A 24,448-nucleotide genomic window follows, 5' to 3' on the forward strand; every position below is an offset into this window, starting at 1 on the left:
ATGTGGCAAAAACAGAAAGCAGCTGACGAAGCTGAGAGACAGTAACTGGGTCTTTCACACATTAATCTTATGACCCTGATGAAGCAGTCAGTCTCAGAAGCCTGAAAGGGGCACCAGAGCCAAGGAGACTTCACACCTGCTCAGTGATTTGTCACTCAGGGAAGTTCTTTCCTTTTCTCCAAACAAAGGACCCGTCAAGGATTGCCTTTTGCTTCTACTAGAGAAAAAGAACAGCTCTTTGGGCACAGCGATGTTCTACTTTTGTTTGTGATTCAGGCCTTGCGGTACAAGGCTCCAGAATTAAGAATGAACCTCAGCTTTTTGAAAATGAAATAAAAAAAATCCACAGTAAAAAGAATATTATTCAGCCTTAAAAAGAAAATTCTGATACCTGCTGCAACATGGATGAACCCTGAAAACATTATGCTCAGTGAAATAAGACACAAAAGGGCAAATATTGCATAATTCCTCTTATGTGAAGTCCCAAGACATCAAATTCAGAGACGGAAGTAGAATGGTGATTGCCAGGGACTAGGGGAAGGGCGAACAGGGAGTTATCCTTTAATGAATACAGAGTTTCTGTCTGGGAAGGTGAAAAAAGTTCTGGAGATAGATGGTGATGGTTGCACAACAATGTGAATTTACTTAATGCCACTGAACACCTAAAAGTGGTTATAAATCGTCTACTTTACGTTATGTATATTTTACCACAACAAAAAAATTAAAAAATAAACTTCACCTAATGCTTTTTTCCTAGATAGTTTAAATAGGATTTAGCCGAGCATTCAGAAACACTCTGCAGTGGGTACAGCCCCAGAAACACCTGTAAGGAGCTCACCTGTATTGGGACCCTCAGTCTCCTCCATGTCCTGGGATCTGCAGGACACACCTACGACTCTAACACAGCCAAAGAGGACCTTGGCTCATTCTCTACTCAGTGACACTGTTCTTAGGAATTTCTCCACAGCTTCACATGCAGGATTATGACAAATTCCCCCCAAATACTAGGTTGACCCTTTTGTCAATGAAACCCCTGGAGCCTGGGGCGGGGCGGGGGGTGGAGGGGTGCAGGTGGGAAGGGCACCTTACTTCTCTCACAGCCACGTCTGATGAGGCTGTATCAGTGATTGATTTGGAGGATTTTCACAACTGGGAAGGATATTAATAGACACCAAATTCAACCAACTAATTTTGGCAGTTCAGAAGCTGCCTACTTGGTCCTGTAACTACTCCTTTGCAGAAGGGTTTCTCTGGCATAGCACAGAAGCAAAGCCGAGTGGCCTCTCCACCTCTCTGACCCCTAACTTCTAATTTTCTTTCAGTCACAGTGGTCTGGGCTCTGGAGGGAGCCGGTGATACAAGCAAGGCAATTGCTGGGGGCCAGGAGCAAGGGTAATATAATGAAGGAAACCTAAGATTTCCACCAGAGGTTGAAAAGATACCAGAGGCCGAGGCGACAAATTGACCTCAGGTGCCGAGGCCATTAACAACCTCCAACTCTAAAACTCACAGGAGGCAGGCATGCTGGGCCTGTGTGGATGGCACCCAAGCACAAAGCTAGAAATCTTAGCTGCTTCTACTGAACCATGAACCTGGGGTGGGGTGGGGTGGGGTGGGGTGTATGTGTGTGGAGTAAACCAAGAGCCACTAAACAGAGCCGACATGCGGACTGCAGTGGCGGTGGCAGCGGGGAGGCAGAAGCTTATAAATGCTGTATACCTACAGCAAAGGGCAGCCCAGCAGCACCGCACAGAGGGAATTCCCTCATCTGCATAAGAGGGGACCTGGTCTCAAATAGCACTGCCCCCAGGACGCCGTAGCACAAGGCACAGCCTTCCATTCAGGCAGCTGCACAAGCGCGCTGGCTAATGAATGGATGCATGCAGTCACCAAATGGCTAGCCAAACCCAATTCTCTAAAGACATTCATCTTGGCAGTGGAATCCAGATCCTCTTCAACTCTCTTCCTAGGAAGTAAAATATTAAGTCAATGGTCCTTGGCTCCCAGGACAGCAAGCACCTATTATAAAGGGAACGTTGGGAATGTTCTAAGAGAAAAAGCAGGAAAGCAGTAGGAAGAACATTAAGTGGGCCAGAGAAAGTTAAAAGCTTCACGTGGTAGCTCAAAAAAATCTGCCAGACTCCAAGAGGCCCAAGAATATTGCAAATGTTCCAAAATGATCAAACCCATTGCGTTCACGTGTATAGCCAACAACTCACCGGTCTGGCCTCATTTGTAGTTACAGACGTATGTTTTCCTAAAAATCACCATACGACACAAAAAGTCCACAGGGTTTATGGGAAAAAGTGGAATTAGGGGTGTAACACCCAAAAACTTAAGACGGTAAACTTACACACACACACACACACACACACACACACACACGGTAAGAAGCTAACAAAAACCTAACAAAAATGGCAGCACAGTTTGACAAATTAAATGGTTAAGAAATGCATATATACTACAACAACTATGGCACTTAACCAGGTCTGCAGCTCATGAGTTATTGGGAAATAGGGTGAGTGTTGTAACAAGAGACGTGCACAGGGTGTGGCTCACAACACACACAGTCAACTGAGATAGCTGGTGGATGTCTGAAGTGTATATGGTCTATGTGGCTTGGTTCAGCTGAGTTCAATTTTCTGTTTACCTATTACCCACAGATGAAATTATGCACACTAAACTCAATATTCCCGTTATATTCAACTTGTTTCCTAAAGTATCAATCCCGTTGGAACAAATCCATGCTTCCAAACAAGTGTTTAAAGCAGAACTGACTGTACCTTACTTCAGGTACCCTGGATGTCAGTATCCACTCCATGCTCTTTCCTATCACAGCGCCATAATTTGATACATGCCATTGCCTTGCCTACAAAGGTTCCCCTACCCCCATTCCACTTTGGGGAACTCCTCATTGTTCAAGGCCTACCTCAAATGTTACTTACATTTCTCTCACTCCTGACCCTAAATTTCTTCTACTGTGCAAGTACGCTAAGCATAACTCTATGTCAAATACTGATCAGGGCATGCCCTCGTCTTTGCACACCACTTGGCACAAACATGGTGAAAAATAATGATTTTTTTCCATTGAAATTAAAATTATCAAGCTCATTAGATGCTTGAAAGAGATGGCAGATACTTAGAAAAGATAGCATAAAGTGTTTTTGAGACGGGGGGGAAAAAAGGATGACTTTCAGAGATGAGAAAAATGGAGCCTGACATTGCAAGTAAAAATATAGCCACCATCAGGAAACAAAGGAAGACTTAAAAACAGATCATCATCATGGGAGAACAGGACAGAACATCTCTACCTGAAGCATTTTCAACTTGGAAAAAGAGGCCAGAGCAAAAAGTTCTTAAACATTAGTTAAGAACTGAAAAATATCAAGAAGGTGTTTAGAAACAAAGCAAATTTTATACCGGTCTGCTATAGTAAGCAGGAGAATTTAGCAACAGTTTGGCTGAAATAAGAGGTGAGGTACAGCAGACAGACAAATGTCCAGGTCCTAAGACCACCTCCTTTGGTTGGGGGTTGGGGGGACTCACGAAAAATAACTAGAGTCTTCAGGAATACAACGCAGTCACTGAAAATTCAGCTTCTTGAGAATATTTATAATCAGACCCTTCCTGGGTAAACGTTACTTGAAAAAACAAACATAAAAGACAATATCCCCCACTTTTAAGTTTTATCTTCACTATTTAAAGCTACTAGAAACACCAGCCCTGTGCTTTCCCACCACAGAAAAATGTGAATGACATAACAAAGTCCAGCAAAAGGAACAAAGACAATGGAATCTGAGGTCCAGATGCTAGGTCTCTTCTTACTAACTGTGTGACCTTGGGCAAGTGACTGTGCCCTTCCTGTGCTTCAGGACACATAAAATGGAACCAACCACAACTACCTGGCAGGGTGGATTTGTAAGTGGTAGAGACTACTAAACAGCAGACGTGATATCACAAACCTAGAGTAACCCTTACAGACAACGGAGTCGCATTCCTAAAACCAGAAATTATGATTCCAAAACAAAAAGGCATTAGCAGATAATAATGCCATTTAGCAGACATTCTTTCATTTTAAATTTGTGTATGTAAAGTAAATCTAAATATATATAGCAAGCTAGTTTACTCAGCTATCTGGAGGTACATTCTGCAGTTAATGTACCCTACTGGATACACCAGAAAACCACGTGGTTTCAAAAGAGTACAGGAAGGCCTGATGGTCACAATTTCTCTTTTGCACCAGCAGGCTACTGATAATATCCATTTTGAAATGTTTCCAGGCCTTTCCTACTCTGCATGATGTGGTATTCAATAAACCTGCCAATTCTTATTTATGCCGGGGGAAAAAAAAATGCTTCCAAAGGAGATTCCATAACCCTATAGTGGCACCCTCCATCTTAACCTCACATGTTTTTCTCACACTTGAACTGTGACCTTGGAGTAAGTCAGTATCTGTGCTCTGGGCCTTCCCCCTCAGAGAGGAAACCTCGAAATGCCTCGCTCTAAAATTCCCAAAGTCCTGCTGGGAAACAAGCTATTTAGAAAGATAAGTTAGAAGAGCACATATGTGAATCATATCTCAATAACAGAGCCAACCCTGTAATATTCTACAGGAGCCACCTTATCCCTCAAAAATTCCTAATTTGGGGACGGTGAGAGATGTACGTAAATCATTCCAAAATGAGACATGGATAACAGATACACAAGAACATACAAAGCCATTTTTATACAGCATACAAACCAATTACCTTGTGCACATATTTTCATTGAGTAGCACCCCAAAACGTTTCCAAAAATTGGCAGGGGTATAAACTACCGGGCATGGACTTGGCTAAGAGCTTTTACGTAAAGAGCCAGTGAAGAACTGCCATGACTGGCAATCGCCATTACCAAATTCAGTGACTAGTCACTACCCTGGTCCAGGCTATCCTTTTCTCTCTTCCTAACTGGTCCTGAAGCCACTAGTTTTGTCCACACCTTTCTAACCATCCTTCTCATAGCACAGTGATTTTTCTAAAACGCAAACCTAACCCTGTTAACTTCCCTGCTTAGAACTCAATTTAGTGATTTCCCACCCGGCCTTAAGATGAATTCTGAACTCCTTATTGCGTAGGCACACCGGAGACCTTCTGTGATCTAGTTCCAGCTTACCTCTCCAGTCCCACCTTTCTGCCATTTATATTTCAACCTCAGGAAATGTCTCTCACTCTCTCCACTCTGGCTCCTGGGCCTGTACCATGCCTATTTTTGTGCAAGCAGAAAGCTTGGCATGCAGAAGACCTCAAATGTGATGACTTAAAAAATTAACGTACGTGTTCTCAAAGAAGGAAAAAAAAAGCCTCCTCTTTTTATGTACAAAGCATAAACATGCATATACCACATAAAAAAGACATACAGTGTGAAAGCAGCATTAAAATTTCCTGGAGTGGGCAATCAGGAAAACAACGTGTGAAAAAGCTCGGGTGTGCGGGGGGGGGGGGGGGGGGCGGGGGGGCGGAGTCGTCGTTGTAAAAAGGTTTATAAATACTGGATTACAGCAAGATGTGAGTCAAAGTTGGAAACTCAAGTTCACGCAATACAGAAGCCAGCTACACATCTTTCTACTTGAATATTCCCATTTCACCTCAAACTCATACACAAAACTACCCAATATGTACCCCCATCCATCAAAAAACAAACCACCAGAAAGACAAAGCAAAACGATTCCTTTCAACGTTTCTGCCTCTCATTAGCAAACTCCTGGTCACTGAACCCAAAGGGCTAGCTCCGCAGTCAGGGAACCGAGGCTGTGACCTTGGGGAGACCACCTCAGTCTCCCTGGCCACTCAGGCAGCCTCAGCGAGTGCAGGACCGCAGAGCTGAGACCCCAGGTCTGGCTCCGAGAACGTGGCGCAGAAACACAAGGAAGGTATGGCCGTGACCGTCGATGAGGAGGAACTGTTGTTACACAAAAGCCAAAACCTCACAAAAACCGCTACCAAGGCTCTGAACTCTCCCCTTGTCCCTCGACGGGTCAAAGGGTGGAAAGCGGCGTGCAGTGAGTCCTGTACTTCAGGCACCTGTCTCCAGGCGCCCGCGGGGGGTCTCGGCCGCAGGCCTCGGCGGCCACGCTCCTGGCCAACGCCCGGAAGCCGAGGACCTGCTGAGCTCTGCCCCCGGCGGGCGCCCCAGCCCCGTCCTAACCCGGAGGAGACTCCGCCCGGCCGCCCGCGCCGACTCGCAGACCCGCGATGGCGGAACGGCTGCGCGAGCACACAAAGGAGACAGTCTCGGTGGGGACCAAACTCTCGCCCGGTCTCCCCGAACTCCGACACAGGCCCGCGCCCCGCGCCCCGCCCGGCCCTCCGAGTGACCTTGGGCGCGTCCATCCCCGCCCAGCCTCAGTTTCCCCGGCGACGCTAAGACGAGGCGCCGCGGCCTGCACGGGCGGCCGACACCCGCGGCGGGGCCTCCCCACTTCCGTCCCCGCGCCGAGCTGGGCTTGCGCGGACAGCGGGGCGGGCGGGCAGGCGAGCCGGCCCGCGGGCCCGGTCGGAGGTCGGGGCCCGAGCGTGGTCGGCCGCGCCACGGCGGTTCGTTGGGCCGCGGCGCCGAGGCCTCCGCAGGCCGCGAAGCCGCCCGAACCCCGAATCCGCCCGGCCCTGCCTTGCCGCCCCCTTCCCGCAAAGCCTGGCCCTGCCTGGCGCTGGTGAGGCTCGGCAGGCGCAGCGGTCGACGCACTCGAGCGAGGAAGCACCTTTGGAAGCCGCTGAGAAGCCCTCAACAAGACGCCGCCGCCTCAACAGCGACCCATTTCCGCTCCGGAGAGCTCGGCTCCGCCCCCCGCGCGTCCCTATTGGCCACCGCTGTCCCTACTCCCGTGGTCGGCCGGTCGAGGAGGTATATTTTCAATCTTATTGGGTAAGAAACCATCTATTACCACTTTGAAATGGGCCTCCTTCCGGCTCCGCCCACGCTCGCGAGCTCAAGCTCCTGCCTTCCCGCGAGAGAGCGGTCGGCGCCCCTCGGCCCGCAAGGCCTCCCGGGAGTCGTGGTCTGGGCTCCGGCTGCCCTGCTCGCGGCGCGGAGCCGGGCGCGCCTCTCCCAACCTGTTTCCTGGGGTCTCTACTATCGGCCTGGATCTGCAGGTCCTCCGGGCGCCCGCGCCCCACGACGTGCCAGGCCCTGGGCCTGCGCCTGATCCCTGCGATCCCGGGCTCTGCCAGGCTGTTGGTGGAGACGCGAGGGAAGCACAGCCCGGCCCATCTTCGGGATCCTGGAGGAGGCACTCAGCCAGGACGTCTGCGAGGGCTCCCCGGAGGAAACGAGCTGGGAACTGAAAGGACTAGAATGGAGGAGAGAGTTCCAGAAAGAGGGAGCCTGGATGGGGAAAGGTGGGCTAGCATATCCAGAAAACTGAAGGCTGCCCAGTGCGCCACGGATTCAGGGGTTGGGAGAAGTGGGGGTCGGGGAAGGCACGAGTCAGACCTTGGAGGGCCCACATGCCAGGCTAAGAGTCTGGATTATCCCGAAGACAATAGGTGTCAGGAAGGGAAGGACTGAACCCGTGGAGTACTCCTCTCGCCCAGGTCCGGTCCAGCTCGGTCCTGGGAAAGGGGCCATGGCCCAGGCAAAAGCCTGGAGGTCTCTGGGGCATCTGGTGCAACTCCAAGAATCGAGAAGATAGTGTGGGCCCTGGATCCCTCCTGCCTGAGATTGAATCCCAGCTCCATGGTTCAGGCAAGTCTCACGGTTCCCTGGCCTGTAGCATGGAGATAATAGCAGTACCTATCTCAGGGGGAAGGTGGGAGTCGGGAGGACTCAACACTGTGAACACAGGTGCATGCCAGCCCTGGGTGGGGCTGCATATCAGAATTGGGATTAGAGAATCTGGTGGTGGGTTCCTTGAGTTCAGCTCCCAGAACTGGACTTGGGCATGGATTTGGCAACCAGAAAAGAGCCCAGCTTGTCTCTCTTGTTCTGAGAATAACCAGGTCATCCCAGCAGGCCACCCTGGACATGCCCACACAGGTAGAGAACAAGAGGGACCTCCAAGGCCACCTGAGGTCCAGGCTCTAAACTGGTGCACAGCCAGTCCTGCTGAACCTTATTGGCCAAAGCAAGTCAGCCCAGATTCAAGGACTGGGGGAAATAGACTCTGCCTATTTCCTACTCTGTTCCTTGCCTTGGCAGAGGTCACAAGGCAAGGAACATGGATACCGGGAGACATTGTTGCCATCAGTTTACCGCACAAGGCCGGCCCTCAGCCCATAAACTCAGGGGATGGTCCAAGACCTGACCCTACTGGGGTTTGTATGGGGCAGAAGCCCCAGGTGCTCTCAAGGCAGCTCTGAGCAGCTGTCCAGTCCAGGAGGGCAGGTGGGGACCCTGTGGATTGCCAACCAGCATTACTCCTAATAGCACCCTGAGTTTGTTGGGCCACCACCTCTCCCCTCTGCTCCAGAGGCCAATCTGATAGGTGAAGGGTAATTCTCTCCCTCTGCCACAGTGCTTGCTTCGGCCCCCATGTGCTGCAAGGGCCCCCATGCAGACCTTCCCCCACTACAGGAACTGGTTCAGCAGAGCATGTTCAATCCAGGCCAGTGAGACTGGAGCACAAGGCTTAGAGGACAGATAGGTTTCCCTCCTACGAGAACTGCCAGGGAGAGATGGCCCTTCTTCCTCCAGACATGTGAGGTTGGAACTGCTACCAGCTTGGAGACAGAGCTCCTGGATCAGGCATGTCCTGAAGTCTACCCTATTTTGGATTGCCAGTTATAGAAGCTAATAATTCCCCTTTTGAAGCCCTCAGAGCTCCTGAGAGCCTCTCTTGGGACAGGTCATCATCAACGTATTTCCTCGATATCAAATGAAATGGGTTTGAATAACAACACAGGATGTAAGAAATGCCGTGTTTATTTTTTTTAGAAATTTAATCTGCTCCCAGCTCTAATTTGACAGGGGGGTGGGAAATTCCTCTTTCTACCAACCTCAGTTGTGGGGAAGTCCTGGGGTTCTGACACAGTTCAGAATGTTGGGGGAGAACGCTGGTCTGTTCTTGTCCCTTTGAGATGTCCACCCTCTTAGTCTGAATGTGCCCTGGGGTCCATCCTCCCCCCTCTGCAGACCCAAGAAGGATGTAGGGTGTGGGGGTCTCTCCTAGACATCTATCCGCCTGGCAGTTTCCAGCCCCTCTCTTACTGCCTTGCACCCCATGGGCTTGCCCGTTCTCTCTCCTGGGCGCTGCAGCATACTGTGCTTTACACCAGGAGGCTTTCACTCAGCCAGCCTGTCCTCAGAGCCACACACCTCCAGTCCAGTGATGGGTCTGAGGACCCAGGGGAATCACTCCATTCCTGTCCAGGCCCTGGGCCAGCTCCTGCCCAGTGGCTCTAACCTCGTTCCTTCAGTGATGCTGGAGAAGGCTGGGCAGTGCTCTAAAGGCATCCAGGCTTAGCTTTGGGTCCTGGCTCTCCCGGCAGGTCACTTCACCTCTCTGAGCACCAGTGGCCTCATCAGCAGACGGGGTGTGGGGGACAGTTCCTACATCCCCAGCCAGCTCCCCCCATCGCCGTGAGGTTTGGGAGACAAGGCTGAGAAGGGCCAGTTCCCAGCGGCTCAAGATCCTGGCGACTTCTACTAATCGCACAAGCACAATCACATTCTCAGTCTTGGGGGTTCCCGGATTAAGCCACCTGACTCCGGGCAGAGAATGGGGATTCCAGGTTTCCACAAGCAGAGCAGGCTCTGGGAACTCCGATGGGGGGCATGGGCAGGAATGCCTAGCGTTAGGCCGTAGGAAGGGCTAGAATCTGGGCTAGGGTGGCCATGTTTTAGCACATAAGATACAAGACGCCCAAATAAATTGGAATTCCAGCGGATCCTTCTGTTAGCATTAGCTTGTCCCACGCAATAACTGGCATTTTATTTGGCAACCCTGCTCTGGGCGGGAGGAGACTGGGGCGGAGTGGGGCGAGGGGCGCGGCCAAGGAAGGGGAGGTGCACACCGCCGCTCAGGCTTTATTTGGGCGAGGGTCTCGGGGTCCCGGGGCGGGGCGGGGGCGGGGGCGGGGGCGGGGGCGGGCCCGCCCGGCTCAGACGGCACCCAGGCAGCGAGCGGGCCCGCCTGCCGAGCCTCCCCGCTGCAGCGCCCGCAGCCTGCGCTCCCGGCTCTGCTCCATCTCCAGCCTGCGCTGCGCCTCCAGCTGCGCCTGCGGGCGGGCGGTGGAGGTCGGCGCGGGGCGGGGCCGTCCCCCACCGCGGCTTCCCCGCCCCCACACACCGCGCCCCGCCCCCCCGCTACCTCCAACGCCTGCGCTGCGCACCCTCGCGCCCGCCCCCGGGGCTCACCTGCTGCTTGGGACGAGCTGCCCGCGGCGCCGGCACGTGCAGCAGTGCCTCCTGCCCGCGGCGCTCTGCCGCCTTCTCCTGGATCCTGCGCTGCAGCTCCAGCACCCGCTCGTCCCGGGAGGGCGCTCCCGCGGCCGCCGACTGCGCCTTCTTCTCCTCCCACCTGGGCGGGCGGCGGGGCTGGCTCAGGACAACCCCACCGCGGGTTGACTCCAGGGATTTAGGTGCAGGGGGAGAGGCCCCCCGAGTACCGCTCGGGGCGGGGTTCCCCCCAGCGCCTCTTCCTTTTTGCTCCTTGTATTTCGTAGTTTAAAAAGTATTCCATAGGTAACTATCTTGGTATTGGGGATAAAAAAAGCGAACGCCCTTTCATCTTGCCCTCCCTTTGCCACTCTTGCCTAGAGATAGCGGCGGCTAATATTCTGCTATCTTTGCAGATCTCTTCCATACTTGACCACAAGGGGCCGGAAAAGTCACCACAGTGTTCCTAACAAAGAGGGGTGCGTGTGTCCACGTGCTTTCCGTTAAAAGAGAGATGTTTGACAACCAAATTCGATGTGTGAACCCCAACTAAGTCCTGGTTTAAAAAGAAAAAAAAAAGGGACTTCCCTGATGGCGCAGTGGTTAAGAATCTGCCTGCCAATGCAGGGGACATGGGTTCGAGCCCTGGTCTGGGAAGATCCCACATGCCACGGAGCAGCTAAGCCCGTGCGCCACAGCTACTGAGCCTGCACTCTAGAGCCTGCGAGCCACAACGACTGAGCCCGTGAGCCACAACTACTGAAGCCCACGCGCCTAGAGCCCGTGCTCCGCGACAAGAGAAGCCACAGCAATGAGAAGCCCGCGCACCGCGACGAAGAGTAGCCCCCGCTCTCTGCAGCTAGAGAAAGCCCGTGTGCAGCGACGTAGACCCAACACAGCCAAAAGTAAATAAATAAATAAGTAAATAAATTTTTTTTTTTTTTTAAAGAAAATAGTTGGGGGCAAGTGATTGCAAGGGAACTGCCTGGGCGGGAGGGTGGTGGGTTGCTACGAGGAGAAGCCACCCAGGAGGGTGCAAAAGCAGGCTCCCTGCTCCTTGCCCACCCAAGGCGTCCGCCCCGGACCACTGGCACTAACCTCAAGGCTGCAGACCTCCCCATGGCCGCGCGGCACAGCGAGATCTGCTCCACCGTGTTCTGCAGCGCCCGGCTCTTGGCGCGCTTGCCGTGGATGATCCGGTCTCGCTTCTCCTCCTCCTTGCACCTCTGGGTCTCCTTGAGCAGGGCCAGCCGCTCGCGCAGCTCCACGACCGACATCTCCCCTTCCAGGCCATAGCCGGGGATCTGCAGGGTGGGCAGGGGAGGCCCCAGGCTGGGAACCAGGCCCAGGCCCAGCCTGCCTGGCCATCTCCAGGGCGCTGGCACCAGTACCAGCAGCCCTCCGGAGTGCCATAGGCCTGGCCCTGTGCCCAGGAGCCCTCCTCCTATCTACTCAGTGGTGCCTGTATGACGTGTCCACCATCCAGCTTCTCCAGCCTGGGCCTGCTCTGCAGCCCTCGACCTCTGTGGGGACATCTCAGCTGGGTGCCCTGTAGGCCCCTCCGCTGTGGCAGGGCCCAAATGGAGCTCAGCACTGTCTCCCCAGCCAGGACCTGGGGGCCTGGGTAGAGAGTCCTTTGGACTCTGCCCACCCCCCAGGACCAGGCCTGCCCCCACGTCACCGCGTGCCAGCCTGGCCTCTCGTGGTGTTTCTCACACAGGCTTCCCGGCGCTGCTGTCCTTCTCTTAGCCTCCTGCTTGCCCAGCCTTGGGCCTTCGTGCACCTGCGCTCTCCCTACACTGCCCTTTCCACCCAGGCCTAGTGAGTTCTGGGAGCTCCCTCAACGCGCAGCTCCACGAAGGCTACCTTGCCCACCCCCAGGGGTGATGGAGGCCTCCCTGGCAGGACTGAGCATCTGGACCAGACCCAGGCCTCCAGCATGGCGGGCACGGGGGAGCTGGGCATGAGCAGATAGGTGGATCTCAGCCTGGGTCCATACTGCCTTTGGCCTTGGTGGGAATTCTGGACACATCCTTCACGGCAATGCCAGGCCCAGTAAGACCTGGGGAAGCTCCCCGAGGTCGTCACATGGGCATGGGCTCCGGGGGCCACGTCCTCACCTGGGTCAGGTCCACCAGCTTGCCCTTGCGCGTGGGCTGAGTCTCCAGGGCTCGCAACTGGGAGATGAGCTCACAGCGCCGCCTCTGCTCCTCCTTGGCCGCCTCTGCACTGCGCTGTAGCAGCTCCCGGCTCTCGTCTATCACCTCCTGAGCTAAGGGCCAAGCGGGGGGTGCTGAGGGGGTCAGAGAGCAGCAGGGCCGGCACTGGGCACGGGTAGCTCCCCTGGGAGGGTACCGAGCACCCCCCCCACACACTGTACCCATCTGCCGTCGGCCCTTCAGGAGCTTTGTCTGCGCCACCTTGACGTTCTTCTGCGTCTCCATCACCTGCTCCACCAGCTCCTTCATGGACTTTTCCTCTTGGAGGCGCCTCTCGGCACATTGCTGCATCAGCTCAGCTGTCTGGACAACCGGCCGGCCACAGTCAGAGCCGCTGCCTTTGACCCTGGGCCCGCCCTAGCCCCGGGAGCAGCCTGAGGTCTGGACAGCGGACCCAGTCCCTGACCCTGAATCACCCTGGAACCTGGGTCTAAGCTCATCAGCGTCTGGAGGTGGGGCCTGCTGGGGAAGTCCCGCCTCACGTCCTCCCTTCCTCCACTGTGGTCCTGGGGGTGTGAGCCCAGAACTACGCAGCCACCCCCCCAGATCTGACAATAAGCTGAGGAGTGCAGCCAACAGAGTCCTGGGGAAACCAAGTCAGAGCCACTGGGTTTGCCCTGAAGCCCACCCGCTGCTGACTCCACTTGAGAGAGGAGGGCACTGCTTGCTTTGCAGCCACGTGGAGCCGGCTGTCCGGATTCTGCCCAGGTCTGTGCAGAGGACACGCCAGCCCCCAGGAAGCCCCAGGCTCCCCATCACATGCGCCCCCGGGCACTTCCTGACGGTCACCCCACACTCTTCTTTCTGGAGGAGCCTGAGAAATGCGCAGCTCTAAACCGCGGGGCGGGGCGTTGCCACTTTGAACCGCGCACAACAGGACTCGCCCCGTGTCCTGGCTGCGGCTTCCCTCTTCTGCTCAGTATCTGGGGGTACTTTCCTCATCCACCTTTTCACCGGGAGTGCAGTTGGCTTATTCTCCTGGCTGTTTCGGGGAATATATAGCAACTCTTTGATACATTCTACCATTGACAGAGACATTCAGGTTGTTTCCAGTGTGGAGCTATTGTGAACAATTCAGAATATTATTTTCAGTCTTCAAGATACTACAAAGGACAGGGTGGGATGTATACCTCCTGTCACTGCCCAGCGCTGCCAGGGAGCCCCTGGGCTCCCAGTCCTGGAGGTCTTGGCAGCTGGGGGCTCACCTCCGACTGCATGGTACGTGCAGGGTCCATCTGTGGCAGCGTGGATGCCAGGCACGCTGGGCAGGAAGGAAGCCTTTCTTAAAGCACTTTGCCAGCACATATAAAAATGGCTTTTGACCATCCCTTTCTGTGCAGGTTCATTCCAGGTTCTAAGAAAAGGAACCATGGTTCTTGTAGAAATGGCCGTTTGAGGGCTGGGGCAGGGAAGATACAAGATGAGCCTGGAGCATTTTATGGCACCGTAAAGTAAGGAAGTGCTCAAAAAGCAAAAGGATGGTGGGAGGTATGGGGGCATGTCGAAGGGACACAGGAGCCAGCCTGAAAGGGGTCCCAGTGGCCAAAGCTGGCAACAAAATAAATCACGTTGTATTGGATTATAACACAAAGTATAAAATAAATATGCATGAGTCCACACTGATATAAATGAGTGGACTGATATATATAGATATATAAGCGAGTAGATGAGGGAGAAGAGACAAGTCTTCTGTGCTGAAGAATCCATATAACCTACCCACCTCCTTGAGTGTGGGCCCTGCTTAGAGACCCCTTCCAAGGAGCGCAACGTGGAAAGGGGGAATGACCGCAGTGAGAAGCCAGGTGATCGAGTCCAACATCCTCAGTGATAAGTCTGCTGACAGCGGGCACCCTTGAAGGGATGGGATGAAAAGGCACGTGGCCCCTGTGGTCTTCCTCCTATACCCAGTCTGAGCATCTCAACAGACAGACGTTCTACAGGACACCTGACCAGCACGCCTCACCGCTGCCAAGGGCACCAAGGACAAGTAAAGCCTGAGACAATGTCATGGCCAAGACGAGTCTGGGACATCCTTGGATGGGATCTTGGACAGAAAAAGGACATAAGTAGGAAAAAAAAAAAAATGCTGAAATCGAAATAGAGTGTGGAGTTGAGTTAAGTTACGTGCCCACATTGGTTTCTTGACTGTGACAAATATACCCTGGTGTAGTGGGTTGGTGCCCCCCCCAGAATTCATGTCCACCTGGAACCTCAGAATGTGATCTTATTTCCAACTAGTTAAGGATCCAATAAGTAATGAGTTAAGGATCTTGGGATGAAACCATCCTGGATTTAGGGTGGGTCCTAAATCCAATGACAAGTGTCAATATAAGAAGAGGAGAGGACCCAGAGAAACATGGAGAAGACGGCCTTGTGAAGGTGGAGACAGAGATAGGGTGAGGCTGCCACAGACCAAGGAATTCCTGGGGTCACCAGGAGCCGGAAGAGGCTTAGAGCAAGCAGGGCCCACCCAACACCTTGATCTCGGACTTGCGGCCTCCAGAACGGCAGCTAAAGCCCCCCAGTTTTCCGTGCTTTGTTGTGACAGCGCAAGAAACCCCGTCGGCACGTGCTGACGTAAGACGTGACCCGCAGGGGAGGCTGGGTGACAACAGGGGAACCCTCCATACTAGTTGCAACTTTTCTGTCACTGCTTAAAAAAAGTCCCAAACTAAAACGTTTATTTTAAAAAGTACTTTCGAAAACGTTGTAATAAGTTCGAGAAATGCTTGTGTGGAAATATGAGGTGAGAAAAAGTAGGCTACCGAAACGTGGAGGACTCTTACCCCAAGTAAGTAAACTACGTGCAAGGAAGGACACCTGGGCTCGGAGGAGAGGGAGCTGAGCCGAGTCCCCGGACCCCCGGCTGGTTGGGGAGGCACAGAGACAGCTGGCAGCCTGGTCCTGGGAGTGAGGAAGAGGGGCGACATCTCCTGGCTCGGAGCGAATCCCGCAGAACCCAGGAGACAGCGCAGGCCGTGGAGAAGGCCCCAGGATTCTAGCTCTGCCTCCGCCCCGACCAGCTGTGTGACCTCGGGCAAATCACCCCCTCCCCGGCTCCAGTGTGTTTGCTGGTGAGTGGGGACGGCCGTGCCACCTCCCAGGCCACCCCCGCACGGCGTCCCCATCAGTCGTGGCATCAGTGTCAGCACAGCACCAGGATTTGGCGGAGAGGAGGACGCAGCACTCAGAGATTGAAAGGAGGTGACAGAGCCGAATCTGTGGGCAGGCAGAGGTGTTGGCGAGCTAGGGGTGTGGTCCCCTGGAGAGGCCTGCAGCAGGGCCGGGGCCACCAGGGTGGTGAGCGGCTCGCAGGGCAGCTGGCTGGCTGGAGTCCTGGGCTGACTCTTGGCTCTGTCTGCTCTGACATAAACCTTGGACCCGTGGTCCGGCCCAGAGTCCACTCAGGCGCCAGGCTCGCCTAATGCATCCTTGGGCCCTACGCTGGAAGCCCAGCTGGGTTTTCTGCACATCTCTCCACCCCTCCCGCAACTAACACCACCCAAACAAGGGCTGCTGGCTGACCTCGCCCCAAGCAAGGGCTTTCAGCTACCAGCACGGGGACGGACACCTTTAAATTCAAGTGAACACAGAACACACCAGACAGCATTGATGTAACAAAGCCAAATAGAAAAATGCTCCAACGGCCTCCAAACTAAATCCATTGAATACTTCTGTAAAATATACTCTAAGAATGGTCACCCATGACAACCGGAGTGTGAAATGTTATTCACCCAGTGGATTTTGTGCTAATATTGGTACTGCTACTCCGGACTAACTTCACTGTGATGATGGATTAAATTTTTTAAAAAAGCAAGAATTATGTGAACTTTATCCATTTTTTTTCCAATATAGCTACTTATTTCTATGGTTCATCAAATTATTTTAAAAGGGGGATAAAATTGGGAATTCCCTGGTGGTCCAGTGGTTAGGACTTGGCGCTTTCACTGCTGAGGGCCCAGGTTCAATCCCTGGTTGAGGAACTGAGATCCAGTAAGCCACGCAGCACAGCCAAAAAATTAAATAGATAAAGGGAGATAAAATTAAGTGAAGAAAATATATTCAAATTGTTTTTGATGAAACAGTGTCAGAGCTACACTCATGACCTTACAAATATATCCTTTTCAGCCCCGTTGCTAGAGCACCTTAATACTGGTCACCACGGAAACACCAGGAAAGCTCCCCCCACCCAGCCCCCAGCTATGGAAGTCAACACTGGGTTCTGTGGTGAGGGCCAGGGCCTCGGGGGGGAATAACTGAATCTATATTTCAAGAAGAGAAAATTCGGGTGGGCCCAAAACATCCTACTTCTCAGAAGAAAGGATGCGTCCAGGCTCTAGAGGGACGCTGAGAGCACAGAGGAGGCGAGGACGGGGCTCCGCGGGCCAGGCTGTGGCAACGGAGCCTCCGGTGGAGACAAAGTCCCATTAAGACACGGAGGCTGGGGACTTCCCTGGCGGTCCAGTGGCTAAGACTCTGCGCTCCCAAAGCAGGGGGCCCGGGTTCAATCCCTGGTCTGGGAGCTAGATCCCGCATGCACACCACCGCAACTAAAGATCCTGCATGCCGCAAGGAAGACCTGGCGCAGCTAAATAAATTAATACTAAAAAAAAAAAAAAAAAAAAAGACACGGAGGCTGTAAAAGTCACCAGTCCAGCATGAATGGTACACGAAAACAATACGATTCCTTTTGTCTTCAAATGTTTAGTACCGTCTACTTAGGTTACTTTGTTCATAAAACACACTGATCATCTACATGCGTGCACCTGGACGTTCCAGGTCGGGGAGAGAAGCCTCTGGACCTGTGCGGGACGGTCCAGCCAGAGTCGGCCGGGCTTTGGGGAACACGGCTCGGGGCTCGGGGAGCTGCCCTGATGATGAGGCGAGGCCGAGGGTGCCTGGGGGGAGCACCCAGTCGTGGCTGGGCCGCCAGCCCTCACAGGGTGCCCTCTCCCATGCTGTTCCCTGGAGGCCCACGACTCCTGTGCTTCTGACGGGAGGCCTCTGGCTCACGAGACCCCCGGGGTCGGGAGGGATGGAGCTGGACCTCACCAAGCCGCCATCGAGCCATGGGAGGGGGTGCCGGCCTGTGCGGGCTGGAGCCCCTCCTGCTGACCTGGCGTCAGGACAGGCCGATGAGGGGAGGGGCCGTAGGGGCAGGCTGTTCTGTCCTTGCTGTCGCAAGAAGAGCCCCATTCCAGGAATACTGAGAGAGCCCCAAGGAGTAGAAGGTAGGGGCTCCAAACGCCTTCCTGCCCCCGGGGAAAAGCCTGCGGGAGGGGGGCCCTCCCTGCCTCCCTCCCTCCCTCCCCGCGGCTCTCCCCCCTGGTGGAGCTGCTCCTTCTGCACCTCGGCTGGGTCACCTGAACGCAGTCCCTCCGCCCAGCGAGACCGCCTGTCAGGCCGCAGCTTCTAGTCCGAGCCCTGGCCTCCAGCACCCACCCCCCTGATGGGGTCCTCGCCCCTCCAGGTGGACCTCTGAAGGTGACTCCAGGTGGCTTCTTCCGGGATCCTCTCAGGGTCTCTGATCAAGGGAAGCGCATGGCTGCTTGACTACAGCCCACCTTTGCTCTCCACCCACTGCCTCCTGCCTCTGGACTTTTCCATGTGAGTCCGAGCACTTTCAAATTCCAGGGAAGCCGCACGGGATTCGTCACAGGAAGGCAAGGATTGGTCAACATTAAGAAATCATTAATAGGGATGTTACTCGGCCATAAAAAGAAACAAAACTGAGTTATTTGTAGTGAGGTGGATGGACCTAGAGTCTGTCATACAGAGTGAAGTAAGTCAGAAAGAGGAAAACAAATACCGTATGCTAACACATATATATGGAATCTAAAAAAAAAAATAAAATAAAATGGTTCTGAAGAACCTAGGGGCAGGACAGGAATAAAGACACAGACGTAGAGAATGGACTTGAGGACACGGGGAGGGGGAAGGGTAAGCTGGGACGAAGTGAGAGAGTGGCATGGACATATACACACTACCAAATGTAAAATAGATAGCTAGTGGGAAGCAGCCGCATAGCACAGGGAGATCAGCTCGGTGCTTTGTGACCACCTAGAGGGGTGGGATAGGGAGGGTGGGAGGGAGACGTAAGAGGGAGGGGATATGGGGGTATATGTATACGTATAGCTGATTCACTTTGTTATAAAGCAGAAACTAACACACCATTGTAAAGCAATTATACTCCAATAAAGATGTTTTTTTAAAAAAAGATGATTAATATAACTCACCGTATTAATAGAGCTAAGGAGAAAAATAATATGATTATCTCCACAGATGCTGCAAAAGCCTTTATCAGAATCAACACCTGGGACTTCCACTTCTGGGAAGATGGAGTAGGGGTGCTTTTCCCTACTCCTCCCACTAGGCACAACTAAAACCCCTGAATATAAATTACTAAACACACAGAAGAAGGCTATGAAAGGTGGAGGGAAGAAGGCAGACTGGCTGGGACTGTGGGACCTGAAGAATGGCGCAGTGGCGGGGGGTGGGGTGTCCCTGGGTCTTCTTTTACCTCGTGTGTCCCAGGCTGGGTGCCGGAGGACCCAGAAATGCCATAGGTGCAGACAAAAAAGCCCAACCAAAGCCTGCCAAGGGACCAGGAAAGGAGCCGCCTACAGACACAGAAAACTGTGCGACACAACCTGTGCTCCAACCAGACATCACAGGCAAAACCTGAGCAAAGGCTGAGTGGGCGCAAGACTTCTGCCCTCCCCAGATCATGGGGAGGTGGCACAGAGGAGCTTGAGCTGGGACCTGCCCCTGGGTGTCAGTGGTGTCAGAGGAGAGCTCATGGCAACCTGGTGTCCACCCCCACCCACGGGAACAAGGGTCCCTCCCCATCCCCACTGAGGTGGTGTCAGAGGAGGCTTAGTGCAGAGTGAAGACATTCACCTCCATGCTTGCCACATGACAGTGGAGGCCACGTGGGGGGCAATTATAAGGTACTCCTCCCACTCCCAGTCAGGGAGGTATTGATGGAGGTCTAGCTGGAGCCCTTACCCACAAATCCTCAGGGGACCCCTCTCAGGGGTCAACAGAGGCCACGTGGGGATGGTGGGTTGCTAAGCCCACCTGGCAGTAATGTGGCGGTGCCCCCCCCCTTCCCCTGCCAGAGCGGCGTCAGAGAGAGGCTGCTCAGACAGAAGGCTTAAATAAGATCCAGAGTCCTGTAACACAATACCCAGAATGTCCAGGTTTCAGTGGAAAATCACTCATCATACCAAAAGCCAGGATGATCTCCAACTGAAAGAAGACACAATCAATAGATGCTAGAACAGAGATCACAGATGTTAGATTTGACAATGATTTTTAAAGAAGCCCTCATAAAAATGCAACAAGCAATTACGAAGAAATCTCAACAAATTTAAAATAAATAGAGCAGAGTATGTTCAACAACCACAATGGAATCAACTAGAAATCAATGATCAAAGATAACAGGAAAATCTCCAAATGCTTGGAAACTAAACAACATACTTCTAAATAATCCATGGGTCAAAGAGAAAATCTCAAGTGAAATGAAAAAGTACATTGAACTGCATGAAAATGAAATACAACATATCAAAATTTGTGGACACAGCTAAAGCAACAAATAAAGGGAAATGTAACTGAGTGCTTACAATAGAAAAGCAGAAAAGTCTCATGTCAGTAATCTAAATCCCATCTCAAGAACCTAGAAAAAGAAGAACAAAATAAACTCAAAGCAAGCAGAAGGAAGGAAATAATAAAGAGCAGAAATCAATAACACTGAAAAACAATAGAGAAAAATCAATGAAACAAGAAGCTGGTTTTTTGAAAAGATCAATGAAATTGACAAATCTCTAGCAATTCTAATAGAAAAAAATGAAAAAACATAAATCACCAATATTCAAGAAGGAAACACTTTAGACCCTACAGACATAAAAAAGGATGGTAGGGCTTCCCTGGTGGCACAGTGGTTAAGAATCCGCCTGCCAATGCAGGGGACACAGGTTCGAGCCCTGGTCTGGGAAGAGCCCACATGCCGTGTTGCAACTAAGCCCGTGAGCCACAACTACTGAAGCCGGCGCGCCTACAGCCCGTGCTCCGCAACAGGAGAAGCCACTGCAATGAGAAGCCCGTGCACCGCAACGAAGAGTAGCCCTTGCTCACCACAACTAGAGAAAGCCCATGCGCAGCAACGAAGACCCAACGCAGGTAAAAATAAATAAAAAATAAATTAATTAATTTAAAAAAATTAAAAAATAAAAAAGGATGGTAATAGAATATTACAAACAACTCCACATACATGAATTTGGAAACTTAGTGAAATGGACCAGTTCCTCAAAAAACACAAACTACTACAACTTACCCAATATGAAACAGATAATTTGAATAGCCCCGTAACTTGTAAGGAAGTTGAGTTTCTAATTTAGAAAAGTCAAAAAAGAAACCTCCAAGCCTAGATGATTTCACTCGAGAATCCTACCAAACGTTCAAAGAATTAATACCAATTCTACACAATCTTTCCTAGAAAATAAGAGGAGGAAATGTTTCCAAATTCATTTTATGAAGCTAGAATTACCTGATACCAAAACCAGACAAAAGACATTACAAAAAAGAAAACTACAGACTAACACCCCTTATGAAACTATATGCAAGAACAACTTTAACAAAATCAAAATAGTAGCAAATAGAATTCAACATCAATAAAAAGAATTATACACCATAATCAAGTGGGGTTTATTCTAGGGATGCAAAGCTGATTCAGTATGTGAAATTCAGTCAGTGTAATCCACCATATTAACAGGCTAAAGAAGAAAAATCACATGACCGTATCAGTTGATACAGAGGAGCATTTGGCAGAATTTCCTGATAAAAACTTTCAGAATAATAGGAATGGGGGGAACTTCATCAACTTCATAAAGAGCACATCTACAGAAAAACCTACATCTAACATTACACTTAATGGTGAAAGGCTGATTTCCGCCAAGATGGTGAACTAGGCACAAATGTTCTAGCCAGTGCAATAGGCAGAAGAGGAAATAAATAGGCAGATCAGAAAGGAAGAGATAAAACTGTTCTTATTTACAGATGACATGATTGCCTACGGAGAAAACCCCAAGGAATCTACAACAAAATTCCTTGTTTGTCCTAGAAAACTAATAAGGGAGTTCAGCAAGGTCACAGGACACAAGAACAACACACAAAACCAATTGCATTTTTACATACTAGGATTGAACACATGGCCACCAAAATTAAAAATACAGCACCATTTACAACCACTCGAAAATAATAAAAGAAATACTTAGGTGCAAATCTAACAAAACTTGTATAGGACTTGCATACAGAAACCTAAATAACCAGATGAAGGAAATAAAAGATTTAAATAAATGGAGAGACATAGCGCATTCATGGATTGGAAGACTCGGCTGGATGGCCATCTGAAAACGATAAAAGTGGATCCAGACCTCACACCGTGTACAAGAATAAACTTCAAGTGGATAGAGATCCAGATGTAAAAATGAAACCACACAAATACTAGAAGAAAACATGCGTGAATTCTTCCATAACATGGGTATGGGAAAAACCTTCCTAATTATTCAAAATCCAGATACAAAGAAAGAAAAGATTGATAAGTTTGATGACATAAAATTACATTTACATGGCAAAAATACATCATTTACGCACAGCCAAATGAGTACTTGGAACAAAATATCTGTAACAACATACTATAGTTAAAGGGTTACTTTCCCTAATATATAAAGAACTCTATAATAAAGTCAAGGAAATGAAGGTTAAAAGCTCAACAGAAGATGGACATGGTCAACTAATCTTTGACCAAGGCACCAAGAAAACTCAATGGGGAAAGGATAGTCTCTTCAATAAATGTTGTTGGAAGAGCCAGATATACAGACCCAAAAGAATGAAACTGAGCCCCTATCTTACACCACACACAAGAATCAACTCAAATGGATCAAAGGCTTAAATGTAAGACCCGAGACCATAAGACTCCTAGAAGAAAACATAGGGGAAGAGCTGCTTGGCCTTGGTCTTGGCGATTATTTATTTACTTTTGATTTGATACCAAAAGCACAAGCAACAAAAGCAAAAATACACAAGTGGGACTACACAAATGAAAAAGTTTCCGCATAGCAAAGGAAACAATCAACAAAATAAAAAGGCAACCTATGGAATGGGAGAAAATATTTGTAAATCATATATCCAATAAGGGGTTAATGTCCGAAATACATAAGGTACTCACACAACTCAATAGCAAAATAAAGTAACCTGATTTTAAAAATGGGCAAAGAAAAAAAAAAAAAAATGGGCAAAGGACATGAACAAACATTTTTCCAAAGAAGACATACAAACGGACAACAGGTATACGAAAAGATGCTTCACATCACTAATCATCAGGGAAATGCAAATCAAAGTGACAATGAGATATCATCTCATACCTGTTAGGATGGCTAGCATAAAAAGTCAAAAGATAGCAAATGTTGGCAAAGATATGGAGAAAAGGGACCCTGTGCACTGTCGGCGGGAATGTAAATTGGGGCAGCCACTATGGAAACCAGTATGCAGGTTCCTCAAAACATAAAAAATGGAACTTCCGTACGACCCAGTAATCCCACTTCTGGAGGTACATCTGAAGGAAATGAAATCACTATGTTGAAGAGACATCTGCATTCCTATGTTCACTGCAGCGTTATTCATGGTAGCCAAGATACGGAAACAACCTAAGTGTCCATCGATAGATGAATGGATCAAGAAAATGTGGTATACGTACATAATGGAATATTATTCCGCCTTAAAAAAGAAGGAAATCCTGCCATTTGTGGCAACATGTATGAACCCGGAGGACATTATGCTGAGTGAAATAAGCCAGACGCAAAAAGACAAATACTGTCTCATCTCACTTCTGTGGGACTCTAAAAACGCTGAACTCATAGTAACAAAGAGTAGAATGGTAGTTACCAGGGGCTTGGGGGTGAGGGGAATGGGGAGATGTTGGTCAAAAGGTAAAAACTTTTAGTTAGACGATGAATAAGCTTTAGGGACCTAACGTACAGCATGGTGACTAGAGTTAACGATAATGTTTTGTACACTTTAAATTTGCTAAGACAGTAGATCTCAGTGTTCTCACCACACGCACAAAAAAGTAACTATGAGTTAATTAGCTTGATTGTGGCGATCATTCCACGATGTATATGTATATCAAAATATCATATTATACACCTTAAATATATACAAATTTTACTTGTCTATGATACCCCAATAAAACTGGAAAAAAAAAAGAAAATGACAAAAGACATGAACAGACAGTTCACAGAAAAAGACACAGAAAAGAAAAAGACACAGAAGTGGTTCTTATATGAAAACATCCTCAAATTGACATTTCATAGATGCAATGCAAACCAGAGCTATACTGAGATACTATTTCTCACCTCTGAGACTGGCAAAAATTCCTGAATTCAGTACAGTAACCTCTGTGGGTGGGTCAGGGGGATCGGGCCCCTTCCCCCGGTGCTGGGGCCTTGAAGTTCCTGCCCAGGGAAGGTGATGTGGCATCTCTAATAAGACCCCAAAACCCCCAACAAAAACAGCCACAAGAACAAGACAGAACCTCCACATCTGCTACTCTGACGGAGCAGTCCCTCCTCTAGCAGCGGACCTCGAAAAGCCACCTCCACAAAGAGGAAAAACTTGCACAACATTTTTCATTGCCGGTAAAGCAGGCTGGGACATTTTATGTAAGAAAAGGGGAAACAAGAAGTGTGTATATTTGCTTGGAAGGAAAGACAGAAATTCATGAAAATAAGGACCTGGGGTGGAGGTGGAAATGGGCTGTAAGTTACAGACTTACAAGAAGTGAGAGTTCTCTGAGGCTATGTGTCATATTGTTTTGACTT

The 24,448-nt window shown here is 50.6% G+C and overlaps 2 protein-coding genes and 1 long non-coding RNA gene across 5 annotated transcripts in view; 1 reads left to right on the top strand and 2 right to left on the bottom strand.

The window, feature by feature from the left end:
- The window catches only part of RNF4 (ring finger protein 4), a 41,880-nt gene extending 35,060 nt beyond the window's left edge, over window positions 1-6,820 (bottom strand). For 2 of the 3 annotated variants that reach the window (XM_068543558.1, XM_068543555.1), the window contains exon 1: window positions 6,737-6,820. The gene's annotated coding sequence lies outside the window, so the exon portion shown is untranslated. Of the gene's footprint in view, window positions 1-6,679 lie in introns of all 3 variants that reach the window. The other variant, XM_068543556.1, reaches the window with a different exon arrangement.
- A 148-nt stretch (window positions 6,821-6,968) lies between these two features.
- LOC137764394 (uncharacterized) lies at window positions 6,969-11,280 on the top strand. Its single transcript, XR_011073973.1, has 2 exons — window positions 6,969-7,373; window positions 10,767-11,280. It is a non-coding gene; the product is annotated as an uncharacterized lncRNA (long non-coding RNA).
- Window positions 10,074-24,448, bottom strand: part of CFAP99 (cilia and flagella associated protein 99) — a 36,370-nt gene continuing 21,995 nt past the window's right edge. Inside the window, exons 11-15 of the mRNA XM_068543559.1 lie at window positions 12,731-12,872; window positions 12,471-12,622; window positions 11,449-11,654; window positions 10,330-10,492; window positions 10,074-10,190 (exon numbers count right to left, since the gene is read on the bottom strand). Coding sequence (XP_068399660.1) covers window positions 10,074-10,190; window positions 10,330-10,492; window positions 11,449-11,654; window positions 12,471-12,622; window positions 12,731-12,872 — 780 coding nt within the window. The remainder of the gene's footprint in view (window positions 10,191-10,329; window positions 10,493-11,448; window positions 11,655-12,470; window positions 12,623-12,730; window positions 12,873-24,448) is intronic.

Source organism: Eschrichtius robustus, chromosome 4 (assembly GCF_028021215.1).
Source record: "Eschrichtius robustus isolate mEscRob2 chromosome 4, mEscRob2.pri, whole genome shotgun sequence".
In the NCBI taxonomy this organism is placed as follows: Eukaryota; Metazoa; Chordata; class Mammalia; order Artiodactyla; family Eschrichtiidae; genus Eschrichtius; species Eschrichtius robustus.